Consider the following 19,074-nt stretch of genomic DNA (forward strand, 5'->3'; position numbering starts at 1 on the left):
GGTGGGTGGCACCTAAATTAAGAAATAGAAGCTTGACCCCTGGTGCACATGTGGCACACAGATGCACAAAATGCATACCCACACATGCACATATGCCCACAGCACTGACCCCCAAAAACACAAAGAAAAAGAGAGGGGGAGGAAAGACACGACATAATGGAAATCCAGGTCCATTTCTCACACTTATTTCCCCAAGTTCATTCTGGCCCTGTAGTTACTCTTTCATTTGATGTGCTTTCTTGATGTTTTTTCCTTTGACCAGGGAAAGGCCATGGGCCTTGTTTGGATTCTAGGTGGCTCTTTGACACTTCTTTTTGACTGCTTTTCTAGCCGTTTTCTCCTAGACTCTGAAGCTAGACTGCTTGGTGCTGAACTCTGCCTCTGCCATTTACAGGCCTCCTTGGTGTGTTTGGATGCCTGTGGTGTCAAATAACATTTTATAAGCATACACTAGTTTATAGTTTAAAAGAAATGAAGCTCTTATTGGAATGCTTACACCCAAGGAAGAAAATAAATCTCAATAAAAGAATTTAATTAAGAAAACCCTTTCAGGACCCATCCTTGTCTGACAGTCAATTACACTCTCCCATCACTGGTTTGTCAAAGTCAGTCCAAGTCCCAGTGGGTACTGACTGTATTCAGAACTAAGAGGGATGAGAAATGGGATGTACAGGCTTTGGACTCTCACAGGACAGTGTGATCCTGCCCTGTCCCGTACACGCTGTTAGTCTTCCCCTGTAAACTGGGTAAAGGTGAAGTTAAAAAGGACGTCCTTACATTCTTAAATCCTCTGTAAAGAATCTGAAGCTCTTTCTTGGTGAATTTGCTCTGGGCCTCCAGCAGCTCCAGGGCTTCAGGCCGATGCCTGACAGTGGCCATCTCCAGCTCATCTTCCACGCTGTCTGCAGAGGAAAACCAGAGAGAGACTTGAGCATAATTGTTGCTCCCTGAGACCCAGAATGAGCAACACAGAAAAACAGGTGCAAAAACACTTTGGAGATTTCAGTAGCTTGTCCCTCCAGGAAGAATCCTCACACTGACAGAAGCTGCCTCCATGCCTCAGATTTTACAATATTAAACTTAGACATCGCTGCATGATTTTCCTTAAATAGCCATTGATCAATATAATTTTTATAATTCTAGCATTTATGCAGAAGAGCTTGAAATGTATAAAAATCATCAACTGAACTTTCTGTTTGTATATTAAGCAGTAGTTTTAAATATAGAATCGTATAAAAATCCCCACCATTCCATATTCTATGCACATACCCCTTGGGACTCTGCTGTTCTTTCTAAGGATTCCATTCAAATGAGAGGGGTTTTTATATATTTGATTGTTCATTTGTTTCTTTGTTTTTACAGGCTCTACAGATGATATGTTCAAACCAGAGACTGAGGAAAACAAAGCAACAGAAGTCAGTTGGACTAGCCAAACGCCAGCCTTCTGCAGTTTGCCAGAAGTACTGGGGCCTTGAGGTACTTGTAACTAGATAGTCTGTTGCATGTCGTGCAATGAATCCAGTTTACATGAGTGCTATTATACTAGTATATCTTACTCTGTGACTATATACACACTGTAATTTATCAAAGATGCTTTGTGTAAAAAAAAAGTTTTGTACCAATATGACTGGGAATTATATAAACTTTAATGTAATTTTAGAATACAATAATGTAATATATTTTCATTTTTAATATATCAGTTTTCAGAACTTGCAATGCCTGTTTGGCTTTGTATAATACAATATAGCTCAAAGATTTGTCAAGGGGAAATGTTCTGTCCTCAAGCAACATCTAATACTGTGGGTATATTTAGCCTATGCCTATATAAACACAAGTCTGAAGGAATTGTGCCTCAAAGGATAGCACTCCTTAGTCCAGTATCTTTATAGAAAAGAATGAGGTAGATTGATTAGTGAATATTCTTTGTTAAAGCTCATCCACTCCTCACAACCATTCAGTGGGAGATGGCAGATATAAGAGAGTAGTAGAGCTAAAGAGAACAGGGGCTACACAGTTCCTTATATCTCATGCCTATGGGTCCTGCAACTCAATCCCCACAGGTCAATTAGAAATGTACAGATATGCAGCTGTTGCTATGGGAATGTACTATCGGTTGCACTCTATCTCCAATTGTCTACCAAGGAGACTAGGGGTAGGGCTCTTAATGGTGAGTAGAGAGGGTCAGGAGAAACTCAATCCAACCATCTCCTAACTCTTGCTCTCAAGACTTTGCAGGAAGCCAATAATGGTAAAGGAACTAATGTGTGCTTGTCAAAATAAATGACACCTGATGCAAAAAAAAAAAAATCAGACAAGATAAGGCATGTTCAGGGTGTTATAGCTTGCTGACAGGAGCCTGGTATGCATGTCCCCTGAGACGTTCTGCCAGCACCTAACTAAAACAGATGCAGATGCTCACAGCCAACCATCAGACTGAGCCCGGGGACCTCAATGGAAGAGCTAGGGGAAGGACTGAAGGAGCTGAAGGGGATTGCAAGCCCATAGGAAAAACAATGTTAACTAACAGAGTCACCCAGAGCTCCCAGAGTCTAAACTACCAACCAAAGAGTACACATGGAGGGATCCATGGCTCCAGATACATATGTAGCAGAGGATGGCTCTATCTGATATCAATGGGAGGGGAGGCCCTTGGTCCTGTGAAGGCTTGGTGCCCCAGTATAGGGGATGCCAGAATGGTGAGGGGGCAGTGGGTTAGTGTGTGGAGGAGCACCCTCATAGAAACAAAGGGCAGGAGAGAGAGGGAGTAATGGGATGAGGGATTTGTGGAGGGGCTACCAGGAAGGGGGATATAATTTGAAATGTAAATGAATGAAATGATTAATAAAAATAAAAAACAAAGAAAATATAAGATGAAACAATAAAATAAAATCATTATTTCCAGGTAATTTACTTTTTGTGACTAACATGAACAAGATTATTTGCCTGATGTATTATTCAATCTCTTTGTCATTGGTTTATAGGAAGATGGCTGATTTTTACATCTTAGTTTTTTATTCTGCCACTTGCTGGAATTAGTTATTATCCATAAAGGGGATTTTTTTTTACTGGAGTCTTTTATATTAAAGAACATATCATCTGCAAATAATGATACCTTGATTTCTTCTTTTCCTATTTGTATCATTTATTTTTATTTTCATCTCTGTCTTAATGCTCTAGCTAAAATCCAAACACTATGTTGAATATGAGTGGAGAAAGTAGACACCTTTGCCTTGTTTCAGATGCTAGTGGGAATACTATCTTTTTATTCATTTTTCAAATTTCAACTTGTAGGCATAGTGAAGTACATTTTGAATGAGTCTCTGGTAGTGCATGAAATAAGACCACAAATCAACAATGGCATACCATGTAACTAAAAACCTGTATGCCAAAGGAAACTGAGAAGTGAGTCAACAGACAGCCCACAGGATGTGAGGAAAAAGCCCACTAACCATTAATCTGACAGAGGATAAGTGTCAGGACTATACAAATAAATAAATAACACCACATAAACATTAAGAACATATATTGCTCTAAAATATAGGCAATGGCATGGAATAGAAAAGGCTTAGAAGAACTCAGATAACTAGAAAACAATTAAAATAGTGCTTAGCATACTTAGACATCAGTGAAATGAAAATTGAACCTGCTGTAAGACTCTATTTCAGCCCAACATGATCATCTCAGTAATACAAAAGACAGCAGATTCTGGTATGGATATGGCAAAACAGGGACTCTCTTTTTCTTTTAGAGATTTATTTATGGTACACCATGTACATTTCTGGTGCCTCTGGTGTCTGCAGAGTATCCCCTGAAACAGGAGTTAGGGACAGCTGTAAGACACCATGTAGGTCCTGGGAATGAAAACTGGATCCTGTACAAGAGCAACAATTGTTCTTACTGTGTGAACCATCTTTCTAGGCCAAGAAGCTGGAACACCTGTACACTGTAAGTGAGGATGTTAACTAGTGCATACATTTTGAAAATTAATCTGGGTACTCTTTTTAAATAAATAGAAAATCTATCACATAAGGAAATATGGAAAGGAGAGATAACGTCTCAGTAATAAAGCACTTGTTGCTCTTGCAGAGAATCAGAGTTATTTGCCTAGCACCTACTTAGAGATTCACAGCCATCTGTAACTCCAGTTCTTGGGGATCAGATGGCCTCTTATGACTTCTGTGGGCACAAGACATGCATTTTGTGCATATACATACATGTAGACATGACACTCAAGAACGTATAAAATGAATAACTCTAAAAAAGTTTAATAATGATAATAAAATGAATTACTCTAAGATTCAGGTATATGATGCCCTAGACATATATCCAACGGAGTTTATAGCCTCCTACAGAGACACTTGCATATCAATGTTCATTTAGACTCTATTTACAAAGTTTAAAAACAGAATCAACCTAGATGTCCATAAACAGATAAATGGACATGAAAATGTGGTACATATAAGCAATGGAATATTTCTCAGCCCTAATAAAAACGACAATTTGTAATTGTAATTGAATGGATGGAACTGGAAAAAATGGATACTGTTAGGCAATCCAGAAAGGAAGACAAATTCCCTTTATTCTCTCTAATATGTAGATTCCAGCTTTAAATAGTTTCTTTTGTGTATTTAATTTTGATCACAAATGGAAGCCAGGGAGCTAGAACCAGGCCTTTGATATGGGCTTGTTAGTTGAGAGGAGAGAGTAGGTTATAAGTATGATAAAAGTAGTGATGTGAGGTACTGGGGACAGAAGGCTTTAAACAGGGAAGAGTGTGGGGTTATGGGGGAAATCAGGGGATAAAGGACAGGCTAGCCCAATGCAAAATGATAGAAAAAGCCTACTAGTCACTAGTGTACTACTAGTAGAAAAATCACAGAAGAGATAATGGAACACACATAAAATGAACGATGATTATGGAATACTGAGATCTAAAGAATTCAGAGGGGTGGGGAAAAGAAATGGGGAAAAAGAGAGGTAGGGATGGGTTAAGCAACACTCAAGGTCTCTGAAAAAGGCTTATGAAAACCTTAGTAAGGTAATTTCAAAATGAAACTTGGAAAAAAAAAACAGATTTATCTCATATTTGTGGACAATGTCTCTCCCGGAAGACATGGGTTACTAAATGAAACTCCTAGGGCAAGGCATGGGATGCCTCCATGTGAATCATTGACAAGGAGGCTCGAGGGGGTCTCTAAAACAACACAGGCTAGTGCCATTGTTTTTTTTTTTTATTTTTTTTTTATTAGCCACCATTGGTAAGCTCCAGGCTAAAGGATGAGAAACCAATCTCAAATTGATCAAAAGTGTCCTTTCTGATGGCGAGCTTTCCTGGTAGCATGGGGGTGTTACTTAGGGAGCTGAGGAAGAAAAGACAAAAATGATCTTACCTAACACTGGACCTGGAATGCTGCAATACTGACCTACCAGACAAAACATCAATACTTGCATGACTGTTAAAGGGAAAGAAGTTTCTTTCTTATTAGATTTGAGACAGACTCCGGAGGGCAAAGTTTCAAGGCTAGTATTGCAATTTTGGTTGAAATCACAAATCTTTGGAGATCATAGACTCTAGGGTAAAACTTGTTATTGGTATTTTTATAAATTACCTTGTAATCAAATTGCCTTGAAAACATTTATGCTCATCCCCAGAGACTTGGGATTCTCTCAACTTTGGTTAGAGAAGCTTCTTTTGGCAAAGGATGGTAGGCGATGGAGAAACTCTGGCTAAAGTGTTGAGAATAAGAGGCTAAGTATTTGAGTCTATATAAACTACATCTTTATCAGGACTGGAGAGATGTTTCAGTGGGCAAAAGCAATGGCTGCTCTCCCAAAGGACCTGGGTTCAATTCCCAGCACCCACATGGAAGCTCTCAACTGACTTTAACTCCTGTTCCAGGGGATCTGACACCCTCAAACAGACATACATATAGTCAAATTACGAAAGTAAAACTATATAAATTAAAAGAAATCTTTTATCACCTTATTCATGGTAGTGGTACCATGAAGTTCTGTGAACATTACTGAAGAATAGGACAGAAAGAATGTGAGAACCAGAGAAAGCAGAGAAGTGCAATGGCAAGTGTCTTCTAGACATAACATAGCTAATGTAGTCCTGAACTCTTAGTAACTGTGGTTGCCTTTACAAGACCAATACAGATAAAGCCAGGCAAAACTGTAGCACAGATGATGTAGAGCATATCCAGGCCCAACCCCTTACTAAGGATCTATTGGCACTGGGTATTTGTTTATGGAATGGAGAATCATTACTTCTTGAGGATGTGTCCACAGGTAGGTTTCTCATGCTTCAGTAAATAGAATCACATTTATGCACATATGGGTAGCTCTAGCTGGGCTTTGTAGTTTATAAAAGAAAAGCAATATGAAGTTGGGTGGAATCCTGTTAGTGGTGAGTTTGAGGATGTTTGAGAGAAAAAAATGAAGGAGTATCACATTTTATCATATAAATGTATAACATTTTTAAAAATAAAGAGAAGGATAAAACTCTTATAAAAGTAAGTAGCACGTTAACATTGTGTAACAAGAAGCAATGGAAGTAGCCCAGAAAAAGATGCTAGGCACTTATTGACACACTGACCATAGCCTGGAATTTAAAGAGAAACTTCAATAGATGGAAACAGAGTGCATAAAGGATGCTGGAAAAGTTATCTCACAAGGTAGCTGTGTATTAGTGGCCTGATTTGTGTTGAGTTCTTATATAACTGATACTAATGAATGCCATTCTTCAGACATAACATGAAGGCATGATGTCAAGTAGAAAGACTTCAACTTCGGAAGCTCATCTGTATGCCTCTTTTGCATCATATAAGTAGAATTTCTTCAACTTACAATCCTCTTCCTTTTGTACTTCTGTTAAAATGTATAGGTTTTCAAAGATCCAATCCAAACATTCCTGCATCCTCTATGAAGCTGATCCAGACTGCCCAATATGAGGTGCTGCTATCTGGCAGGTATACTATATATATTGAGCAGTTCTCAACGCATGGGCCATGAGCTCTTTGGGGATTGGATATCAGGTATGAGTATCAGATATTTACATCATGATTCATAGCAATAGAAGAAAAATGACAGTTATGAAATAGTAACAAAATACTTTTATGATTGGGGGCCACCACAACATGATTAAAGGGTCACAGCATTAGGAAGGTTGAAAATGACTGAGCATGACATAATAACATTTTTATGTTTGATGTCTCCCTTGTGGGCTCCTTAAAATCATGATCAGCCTCACATATTTGAATATCCTCTGAGTCTAATATTTACCCTGGAGTCACAGTGCTTTGGTGACTGGATAAATAATGAATGACCTGGTGCTAATGATGCTAGGGTTCCCATTGTTCTGAGTCCTGTGAACTTAAAATTTTTCCCTAGAGAAGAACTTTTCAAACTGATCTACAGGATGTCAGTGGACTTAAAATGTTTTCTCTAAACCACCATGCGCTTTTCATTGTTCTGAGAAATGTGGAATAAGCAAAAGTAGAGGAGAGTTTAACCGGCTTTTCCAAACACTCTTTTCAATCACAGACTGGCCTTGCAGTGATCCAGTGACCTTTACCGTGGTGAGAAACAAGCCAACGCATTAACCTACAACCTATGTATGATGCAGCAAGTCTGCCTACACTACCCACTAGGGACAGTTTCCTTCTCCTGCTGACACAGACTTGCAGATGCTGCAGCTGAGACAAAAGGCCTAAGGCTGGAGGTCAGTGTGACTGAATTAAGTAGTATAACAGGGTGATTATCTCATGTGCGATTCAAAAGGAACCACTCTCAGCATGTCTGCCTGTGGGCTCCCTTGTTTTCTCCCACTGACTAGCACTTCTTTGTGATGTTGACCTGCCACAGGGCTGTTTCTATTTTTAGGGACCTGACAGGCTCCATAAAAGATTCTTAAAATCACCAGCAATTGCCAGTGTATGCTAGGTTTAAGAAGCAGCAGCACTGGATGCAATCAATTCTGGTTCCTGAGTGATGACTCTCATAGGAGGAGCACAGCAGCATCCTGCTGGGGAACCTTTGACTCGGATGCCATCTGGGAACATGCATTCTGGAAGAGTCTAACCCTGTACCTAAAGCTGATGAAATTCCTGCTGTGCGCCAGGAGATAGATGAGATCTCTTTACAACAATCCCCGAAATAAAGTATCCCCGACCATCTGTCACACATGTGGAGACTGAGCCTCACAAGAGTGAAAAGAGTTCATGGCCAGATTTCACACTGAAAAAAAGACAGGGACCTCATTTATAACCAAACCTCGATGTCTTGAGGTGACTCCTTTTCCACAGTTCCTCTTTTTATTCTGAGAGAAATAACAGTGACAAAACAGTGACAAAAATAATAACAGCCACCTCTTGTCATCTGTGTATTGCCAATGTCTGAGAAGTTAACGATATTCATTTTCTGGCGCCTGTTCTTCCTTCCATCTATTGTGATCTGACTTCTGATCCTTGCTTGTATGGAATGAACTGTGTCACCCAGATTCACATGCTGAAGGCCCAGTGTCTTGCTGTGACTTAGATGAGGCTACCCTCAGAGTTTTCATGTGCTGAAACATGCTTCTCTTAGCCCTGCTGTGAAAAGATGATGGGACTTTTAAAAGGCAGGGCTCATGGAAGATTCTCCTGGCCCCTCCCTTCTCCCGATTTGGATCTACTCTCAGTACACACCCTGCTCTTTCATGTGCTTCTTCCATGATGCCCTAGCCATGATATAATACAGTAGAGGGGTCCTCATCAGAGCTGGCATTCTATTATTTAAACTGTCCATCTCTGAAACTATTTAAGAAAACCATATGATTTCATCAAAAACTCCCCAGCCCAAGTGAGTAAAGGAACATGGACTGATATATCCTCTGCATGACTGCATTTAGAGGCAGGGCCTTGATCATAATCGGGAATATAAAATGTCATCATTGTAGGGCCTTAATCCAACACCCAACAGGCCTTGCATGTTTATGAGGACAGTGATAGACATCCTAGACCTGCTCACAAAGGAAATTCCTCATGTAGATGACAGGAAAGCACAGCGACTCACTGCTTCTCTGAGTTTAGATCTGTAGCCTTCCTACACATGAGAAAGTAAAATTCTGTTGTTGAATACATTTGCTCTGCAGTACAATCTCCTCCAATGAAATTCAGGTGAGACACAAAATTAATTAAAGTATGTCTTGTTACTGAGGATTCCCAGTGGGCCCTAGGAAGTTTGCTGGCTAATTTCATCATTTGCTTTTCACAACATTCTTCAAGGGTAGAATTATCAACTTCATTTTTTTTTTTTTCAGATAAGAAAACTGAGGGATAAGGCTGTGCTGCTGGGCTTTACCTAAGTAGCTCACAGTCAAGTTGCTAGTTAGAAATGAAACAGACCAGTATCTCCATCTGCCTGATACCTGATTATCCAAGTATTTTAAATGAAACACTGGGGGAGGGGGGTGTTGTTTGTTATGTTGTTGTTTTTTGTTTGTTTGTTTTTAGATAACGAAGCCATCACTGTTTACAGAACTATCAAGCCTGGCTCATTTCAATACTAATATAAATTCAGTGAAATATCCACTATGGCCTTCATTATAGAAGGAGACATTTAGGACATTTAGGGTTGAAATAACTTATTCAAAGCCACATGGCACACAGAAATCAGTCCTTGTCTTTTTTTGTCACCAATGGTCTGAGTTTAGTCAATTTGAAGTCATCAACTGTTTAGAGAGATAACAACAGTGAACTCCAAAATCTTAGGGGATAAGAAGTTCCAGGCAAAATGGGCCAAAGTACAATATGGAAGTTTCTAGCTAGCAAAGGATGCCCTGCCAAGGAGAAATACAAAAGGGACAGGTGCAGATGGGGATAAGACACAGGTGGATGTGGATGGAGGTGCTGCTTTGTTTGGGACAAAAACAGTGGACCCAAAAGGGGCTCTGAGCTCATGTGCATGCCATGCCCTTGCAAACTAGAAAAACTCAGGCATCTTGCAAAGGAGCTGATCCAAGTGCTGTGTTTGTATCTGAAAATTCAAATAATATTTTAATTCATGGGTTTTCTAACAGACTTAATTGTGATCAGAAAACAGATTCCCAAACCCAGACACACTTGAGCTCTCTGGCTGTCTATTCTTCTGTCTCTTTTTATTCTTTACTCCTTAGATTTATGCCTCTGAGGGCCAAAGCTGTCCTGAATTTCAGTCAACAGGTCCCACAGGCCATGGCACAATTGGGTTAGAAACTGGAATTTAAATCACTGAGGGACAACAATATAAGTTTTAAAATAGGCATCGTTCCAACAACTTTTCTTAAAACACTGTAGAAGCCCATTATAGCTGATCATTATGCAAATTTGACCCTACCAGAAGTCTCTGTCCTCGTGGATATAACTGCAAAGGATTGTTTTATACAAAGAAGTGTGTCCTCTGACCTTTATAAAGATATTTTTTATTCATTTTTAAATTTTTATGTGCATTTGGCGTTTGGCCTGCCTGTATGTCTGTGTGACAGAGTTGGATCTTCTAGAATTTGACTTACAGACAATTATGAACTGCCATGTGGGTGCTAGCCATTGAACTGTGCACCTCTGGAAGAGCTCTGGAGATGCTGAACCATCTCCCTAGCCCCAGTATCATGACTTTACAGACACAAGATTATGCACAATGATTCTAAAGCAACAACCAAATCATCCATTGGAGAAGGATGTTGCTGACATGGTTTTTGGATGCAGGCTCCACTCACATAGAAGAGGGCTCTTCCCTAGGAAGCCATAGCCTCTTTTTTTTTTTTTTTTAACAATTTTACTTTAAATTTATTTATTGTATGATCATATGTCCTAGTGGTAATGGGAAGCACATATATCAGAGTACATATGTAGAGGTCAAATGACAATTTCTGAGTCAATTCTCCCATTTCTATATGTGGGTTTGGAGAAATGCATTTAGGCTGTCTGATTTAAAGATAAACACTCATATTAACAGATCCCTCTGGCTGGCTTCTAGTTCCCTTGTTTACTTAGAAATTACTAAACCATTGGCCTGCCACTCCTACAGCACAAACTTTGGTACATGAGAATGATCGGTCAGTCAGAGAGAGCCAGAGGGAGAGGGAGAGAGAGAGAGAGAGAGAGAGAGAGAGAGAGAGAGAGAGAGAGAGAGTACATAAACATGTACTACTAGTAGTTCAACCTTAAGATTATATCTGAGTAGGAATCCATTCGTGTAGTCAAATCCTGAACCTCCTTTTTCTTTTCTTTTTCTTTTCCTTTTTTTATTTACAGCAACATCCTCTGAGCTTTTATTCCTAATGTGTACCTTTTACTAAATTAATCTGATAAACTAGTAAGTAGGTAAATAATGTCATGACAATCTTAAATATTTTCTGATATGTTGTCTATTATTTAATAGGAAGAAGCTTGGACAAGTGGTAAGCATTGCTGGGGTGCCAAAAAGTTTCACCAAGGCCTTATCTCAATTCTACACTATACGGAAGGTTCCTCATTGGACATTATTGGACACTATCTCCTGAGCCCCTAGAATGAGGGAGTTACACTCTTTTTTGATTTGTGTCCCAGTCTGACAACACTAGCCTGAGGGAAAAATGTCTGGAAAATAATATACAGAGGTTTTTGTTGTTGTTGTTGTTGTTGTTGTTGTTGTTGTTGTTGTTGTTCTGCCAACAAGGTTAACTCCTTTTCTCCTTTCATTTTTTTTTATCTCAAAGACTTATATACAGACCCATGGTGTACACCCATATATCTGATTTTCCATCCCTTAGTTCTTTGTGTCTTGCTCACAAATATTGACCTGAAACTGTTAATAAATAGTACCAGGAATAATGAAATTAACTTAAGTCTGTACACTGTACAGTCGATAGGGATGGAAGAGTACCTGCCATGAATTACTTATTTCTTCTTTTTATTCTAGCATTTGATATCCATAGGCAGAGTTCAAACCTGGGCCAGGCCTTGTAAGCATCTCTTTAAAGTGTTTGACAATGTTAATTTTTTTTTTAATGTCACAAAGGTGATGACCCTCTTGACTCTTCTTGCCTTTACAACCTTTCATTCATCCACCCACCAGGAACTATTTTGAAGTGCACATGAAGCGTATGTGAATAATTAAATTTAAGCTGACAATGTACACATAACCCATGCAGAGAACACTATCAAACCATCAGAGATGGTAAGAGATTCCAAGGCAAGCACAAACCACCCTGGGCATCAGGAGCTCTGATAAGTCTTAGTATGAAAAGATTTCTTTACATCTGGCATTGCGTGTTTTAAAACCAAAATAAAAAGTCTTTAATTAGAATAGTATCCTACTTTATATTCATATATTACATGGAAAATGAAAAGGACCTTGAAAATGGCCAATTATTTTGAGCATTTTCTGTTAGAGGTATTTGTTGGCAATGACATAGCAATTTCCATTTTAGGAGAACTTGAATTGCTTTGCAATTTCATGATTGAATTCAATCACTACAAAACATAATAACCCTGAGGTGAGCTGCCAGAGCGATTCCTCACAGCATGTATGAATGGATCGTCTCTGTTTTCTTTGTAAACATAAATAACTTTCTAACAAGATCAGACTATCTTTTAAAAGACACAAAATTAGATTGTTTTTTTTATGAGCATTATGCTTGTCATTACCATAGTAGATCAGATGGGCTATTAAGACAGTAGCTATTATTTATTTGGTGATCTAGTCACAAGGGACTTTGTTCAGATGAAGAAAATGAAAAGAATATTGCCAAATACTATATATACAGACATAACCTATACTAGAGCTGATAAGGGAGAGAAGGATGGAAATGGAGAGTGTGATTGAACTTACCCATAAAAACAGATCAGAAAAAAAAAATCTAATCAGGAAAGGCAAACCCAGAGAGTGATTATACTGGATACTTTTTTTCAAAAAGTAATGAAACAAAGAAAGAAGAAGTTTGGCCTATATCAGCTTACTTGGTTAAAAATGCCATAAGGACCCTGATATAGCTGTCTCTTGTGAGGCTATGCCAGGGCCTGGCAAACACAGAAGTGGAGGCTCACAGTCAGCTATTGGATGGATCACAGGGCCCCCAGTGGAGGAGCTAAAGAGAGTACCCAAGGAGCTAAATGGATCTGCAACCTTATAGGAGGAACAACAATATGAACCAACCAGTTCCCCCAGAGCTCGTGTCTCTAGCTGCATATGTATCAGAAGATGGCCTAGTCGGCCATCATTGGGAAGAGAGGCCCCTTGGTCTTGCAAACTTTATATGCCTCAGTATGGGGGAACGCCAGGGCCAAGAAGTAGGAGTGGGTGGGTAGGGGAATGGGGTGAGGAGGGACTGGGGGGACTTTTGGGATAGCATTTGAAATGTAAATGAAGAAAATGCCTAATAAAAAAAATGCCATCACAGAGCTACGGAGTGCTCAGCTCCAAGTGGGGCATCTCTATTATGGTTGATTCTTCAGGAGTCAAACACAGAAGAGGGGACAGAAAATTAGAAGCTCCTATCTAAGGCACTACTGATAACTGACAGCTGCTCAGAGAGGTAATGTCAAGATTTCTTTTTCAGGAATGAGGGTCTGAAAGATTGCCCATGATCTCTTAGATGGTCCCATACCCATGTAGATGCTTGCAATACTAAGTGCATTCAGTGGGTATTGAGAGCGTGGAATGAGAAAGAGAGGGAGAAGGGAGAAAGAGAGAGATAGAACATGAAGTCAGGAGGAGAAGAGGTAGAGAAGAATTGGCAGGTTGTTTTTGTTTTGTTTCGTTTTTTGTTTAGAAGAAAGAATAGGAGGTAAGTTTTTTTGCTTGTTTGTTTGTTTGTTTGTTTGTTTGTTTGTTTGTTTTTGAGACAGGGTTTCTCTGTGTAGCCCCTGGCTGTCCTGGAACTCACTCTGTAGACCAGGCTGGCCTCGAACTCAGAAATCCACCTGCCTCTGCCTCCCAAGTTCTGGGATCTTATGCCACCACTGCCCAGCAGGAGGTAAGTTTTATCAAAACACATCATATGCATGTATTACATTCTTGAAAAGGTAAAAAATGCTTTGAGAAAAGAGTTTATCTTGAATTGTGACCAACTTTCCTCTGGTTGCCCTAAAAATCTAATAATTAGATAATTTGCTGTGCCTAAGCAATTTACTTGATCAACTTACACACTTTAATATAATTCTATTAATGCCGAATTCCAGATTTATGGATGAAGACACTGACACAGAGAAGGAAACTAATCAATTTGACAGTGGTCAAGGTTCCTGGGTTCACGTGTTGTGCTTCCTTCAAGAGCTCCAAGAGCCCAGGCAGGAATCACATTAGGGTCTTTATTTACAAGCTCCAGGTTGAGCTTATTCACTGCTGACCCTGACACAGCAAGGCCATTTGGTGAAGAAGCCCCAAACTCTCATCAGGACAAGGTTTTATAGAATATAGAAGCAATTGAGGGTTGTCCATCCTGGCAATCATCTAATTGAATGGCTATGTAAGCCAAGCCCACAGGTGGATGTTCTGAAGCAAGATTGTGAACAGAGTAGTTTTGGCCTCTTAAATGGGATGAACTATTGTGCTACTCTTTTATCCAGAGAGGGAAGGGAAGGGAGGGAAGTGATGCCACACTTATGTAGAAATATACACCTTTGAAGAATCACAAAGCGATGGGCTCTAAGCAGAAGATAGAATTATACTGGAAGTGAGAGTAGCCTGGAATCAAGCCTTATGCTATGATTTCCAACTGAAATACAGAGCCTTACCTTCAAATATTATACACTGAAAGCTACCAGTGACAGAAATAGGCTTTAAAACTTGGCTTACTTGACCCTTGCTATATTATTCCACCAAGTGGTAGTCACAATATCAATTAGCAATAAGAATGTCTTCAAATATCATTGGTTTTCAATAACCTCCTGATTTCATGTAGCCTCATAAACAAAAGGACAAAGACATGGCTAGAAAACAACAAGGTGGCTTTTTACAGTAAACAAAATTATTTAATTTTCATTGTTGCATCTAATTATTGTAAGTATTCTAAATATTATTGCCTTGTTCCTATACATAACATTTTTGAAGGAATGATCTAATTTGTGAATGACATAGAAATGGAAGATACCAATTTAAGACTTAACCCCTAAAATTCTGACCCTAAAATTCTTTTTTAATTATTATTATTGTTTTTGTTAGATATTTTCTTCATTTACATGTCCAATGCTATCCCAAAAGTTCCCCATACACCCCGCCCCCATTCCCCTACTTACCCACTCCCGCTTCTTGGCCCTGGCATTCCCCTGTACTGAGGCCTATAAAGTTTGCAAGACCAATGGGCTTCTCCTTCCACTGATGGCTGACTAGGCCATCTTCTGATACATATGCAGCTAGAGACATGAGCTCAAGGGGGTACTGGTTAGTTCATATTGTTGTTCCACCTATAGGGTTGCAGATCCCTTTATCTCCTTGGGTACTTTTTCTAACTCCTCCATTGGGGGCCCTGTGATCCATCCAATAGCTGACTGTGAGCCTTCACTTCTGTGTTTGCCAGGCCCCGGCATAGCCTCACAAGAGACAGCTATATCAGGGTCCTTTCAGATGGACCATCTAGAGACTGCCATACCTGGGGATCCATCCCATAATCAGCCTCCAGACCCTAAAATTTTTAAGTCTAGAATTGGCATCAAATTGTCTGAAAACCAAGAGAAACTATGTTGCAGAAGGACAAAGGTATATTATAGGAAATAACCAGAAAATACTGGTCTTTAATTTCTAGGAAAAGACTTTCTCCTACCAATATTGTTCAAGAATATAAAAGAAAAAAAATGACTTTTCAGAGTATCAATTTAAGATGTACATTTATAAGACTTATAAGGGAAAAGCTTGGAGAAAATTTATTTTTTAAAAAATGTAGTAGCTGGTTCAGTATTTATCATTAAGAGTAGACAGAAACTGATGAAATTTATTGCCTTGAAAGATAAGAAAATCCTCTAGGAAATTGATCCTGAGGAAGATGGTTTGATCGTTAATAGGGGTAATATCTTTGTGCTGTAATAGGTGATATCTTGGAGTTGACTCAGTTACAGCATTAACATTGTAATGTTATGCTTGTCAATTGTAGCTATGTTTAGAATGAAATATTAAATATGTTGAGAATCAGTTGTATTCCTTCAATGTTTGAGCTAGTTTTCTGTTTTAGAAAATATAAGATTGTTAAGTTCAAGCAAAACTTAGAAATTTATTATATGACCAGGTAAACCTTTACAAAACTTAGTATGGCTTTGCTCCTCATATGTTTAATGACATAAGATTGACATAGAGTAGTCCTTTAGAGGATTGTGTGCCTGAACACACTAAATAGATGTGCATTTGGCATCTAGTAAACATTTGAGCAATAATGGAATTTGTTATTTGTTGTACTCTGTTTCAACATTAAAGTCTACTGTCTTCCTCAACACAATGACTAGAACCATATCCTCATTATTTTTAGGAAATCATGCAGTTAGCACAAAAATTCTATTTTGCCCCCTCTGGATCTCTTTCACAGGTCTGCACTAAAAAAAGTATTTAACCTTTCCAAACCTCACCATTAAAAAAATTATCTATCAACTGAATAATATTTGTGTTCACTTCACAAAGTTCATCTTCATAACTCTCCTTATCTTCTATCTTTATAATGAAACTTGTCAGGCAAAGTTGGACCAGGGTTTCTTGAAGGGAGGCTGCACATCAGCCTTGCTACTTTAAATCCCTTGGCAAGAAGGCAATTTGAAAGTAAGCAGCTAAGCTTTAACCCTGCAATCGAAGCAGATAATGTAGCCATAGTCTGTATTTTATATACCTGGTGGAGTGGAAAATTGAGTCTGTTTGAAGTATTCAGTTCCCATTTCAGTGTCTAAAGGAAGCTGGCAGAATCAAGCCTTATTGACTGGACTCTTATTTAGCCTGAATTTTACTTCTTAGGTCAATGCAAATGGAAAAGAGTTTGTAAAACTCTTGTTAGCTATGCAGGTGAACAGCATCCCAGTATTAATAAAATTAAGATGGGTGGTGAACCAGACTCAGCATTTGTATAAGGATCTTTTTCATTGTATTACTCTATATGTTATTAGACTGACAAATTTGACTTGGAGTAATAGTCATAAAAAGTAGAAAACAAAAAATTTCAAAATTTCATCAAACAGGCAAACCCTAACACCCCCCAAAAGAGAGAAAGCTACACTAATTAACAATAAAGCCTGTTTCAGGCTTGCTTCATTTTTTTAAGGATTCCATATTTTCTTCAGGCATCTTATGATGTCTGATGTAATGCTATTATTCTCTTCAACTCATTTCCCTTTTCCTTCTGTATTCCTTATCTTGGTGAATTCCTCCAAGGTCCTTTGGTGAAATCTCTTTTCTGCTTTTCCCTCAGCAACGGGGATTGTTTCCCAGTGTTTCTGATGAAGACCTTCACAGGCCACTTGAGTTTACCTCCCCCTCTTCTGCTACTCTCACCTGTTGGTTAGACCTTTGTCTTCTCTGGAAGGCAGTCCAGTCCAGTCCAGGGAATACTCCTTGAGCTCTGATATTACCAAGTTAAACTTCTTCGACATGGAATAATTATGAGATTTCTAGTTAATAATTTAATTTCTATTTTCATTTCAATTTTCTCTTTAAAGTAGGACTATAACTGTGCTGATCTCAGATTCTTGAAGTTAATAACTGTAATGGCTATGTCATGCTATAGAGGGAAGACAGTGAGATCATTTCTTGCATAGACATTTAGGGCAGGGATCTGGCTGACTTTTCTGCTCTCTTTTCTTTCCTATCCCTTGCCTTTTGCCCCATCCCCACCAGATATGTTAAGTTTCTTCTTTTAAGCAGCAGCTTTATCTCCTATGACAAAGTGATGACTCTTCTCCAAAGGCCTCTGCAGACACATGACCTTCCATTCAATCACCCGAGGTTTCTCAGCCTTATCTAACTGATGACCGTGCTTATGACTCTTGTGGTGGTGGTAGAACCGCAGCACAGTTATCCACTAACAGAAAAGACATAAAACCTTCACTGTTAACTCTCTGAGCATGTGCGAAGACTATTTATCACTGAAATGTCCATATTATAGATAAGGGAATAAATAGGGATTAAAACATCATAAAACTTCTGTGGCACATCAGTCATAAATCCATGTTTGAACCAAATAAGCTAATACACATTATGACACTCTCAGTGCTAATTCTTTTTAGTGCCTCTTACATAATCTTATTTATAATAATTGTACCTGGCTGATTTTGACACATTTATTTCAGTGTAATGGCAGTCTTCAGACTGGGGCGTGGGGTCTGTCACTTCCCTTTGATTTAGTACTATTATCTATAATATAGTGCTCCATAACTCTACCACCATGAAATGAAATAACTTAACTTTCCCATAGTTGTTTGCCTTTGGCTGGCTTATATCATGATTTAATCAAGATTCTTTGTAGATATACAATGGACCAGGACAAGAAATGTTCTATATTTTTTTTATTGGCCACTAGACTATTGAATACCTATGGATACCTATGCAATTTTGGGTAAGCCTGTTAAACTTAAACTCTCTATGTGCCTCCCTCCCTCTCCTTCTTGTCTCCTTCTCTCTCCCCATCTTTCTTCTTCTCCCTCTCATTGCCTTCTTTCATTTTAGAAAAAGGAGATGAACATCCTTGGCATTAGTTATTCTAAAAATATATGATGACACAATATGATTTTCAGGAGAAAAGATAAGCCTGGAAAAGGCCACACCAAAGGCAGAGGACAATTGTAGTTAGCAGCATAGATCATCAGTAAGTAAGTAGTAGCGTCAATTGGTTTTACACCTGATTTAAAATAAACATCTGCTGTCTCCTGTATGGCATCTCATTGATGCTCAGATACCAAGAAAAAAAATGAAATTTCATTAGCTCTAAAACATCCATGATTAGACTTTATCAAACTGTTATCTCCTGTGGGTCTTGTTATCCTAGATGAAAGAAGACCTGGTAAGAGATTTTTTTTTTATCATATTATCTTAGAAGGGAAAAAAAAACTTTTGTTTAAAGGGCTATCACAGTATATCCAGATATGCTTATAAGTTTGTTTCAAGAAA

At 38.7% G+C, this 19,074-nt stretch overlaps 1 protein-coding gene across 4 annotated transcripts in view; it reads right to left on the minus strand.

The window, feature by feature from the left end:
• The window catches only part of Kcnip4 (potassium voltage-gated channel interacting protein 4), a 1,126,911-nt gene that overhangs the window by 91,606 nt on the left and 1,016,231 nt on the right, over positions 1 to 19,074 (minus strand). For all 4 annotated transcript variants that reach the window (XM_021161807.3, XM_021161803.3, XM_021161805.3 and 1 more), the window contains one exon: positions 778 to 902. In XM_021161807.3, coding sequence (XP_021017466.1) covers positions 778 to 902 — 125 coding nt within the window. The remainder of the gene's footprint in view (positions 1 to 777; positions 903 to 19,074) is intronic.

This window comes from Mus caroli, unplaced genomic scaffold (assembly GCF_978045245.1).
Source record: "Mus caroli unplaced genomic scaffold, Mus_caroli_1 scaffold_4, whole genome shotgun sequence".
NCBI lineage: Eukaryota > Metazoa > Chordata > Mammalia > Rodentia > Muridae > Mus > Mus caroli.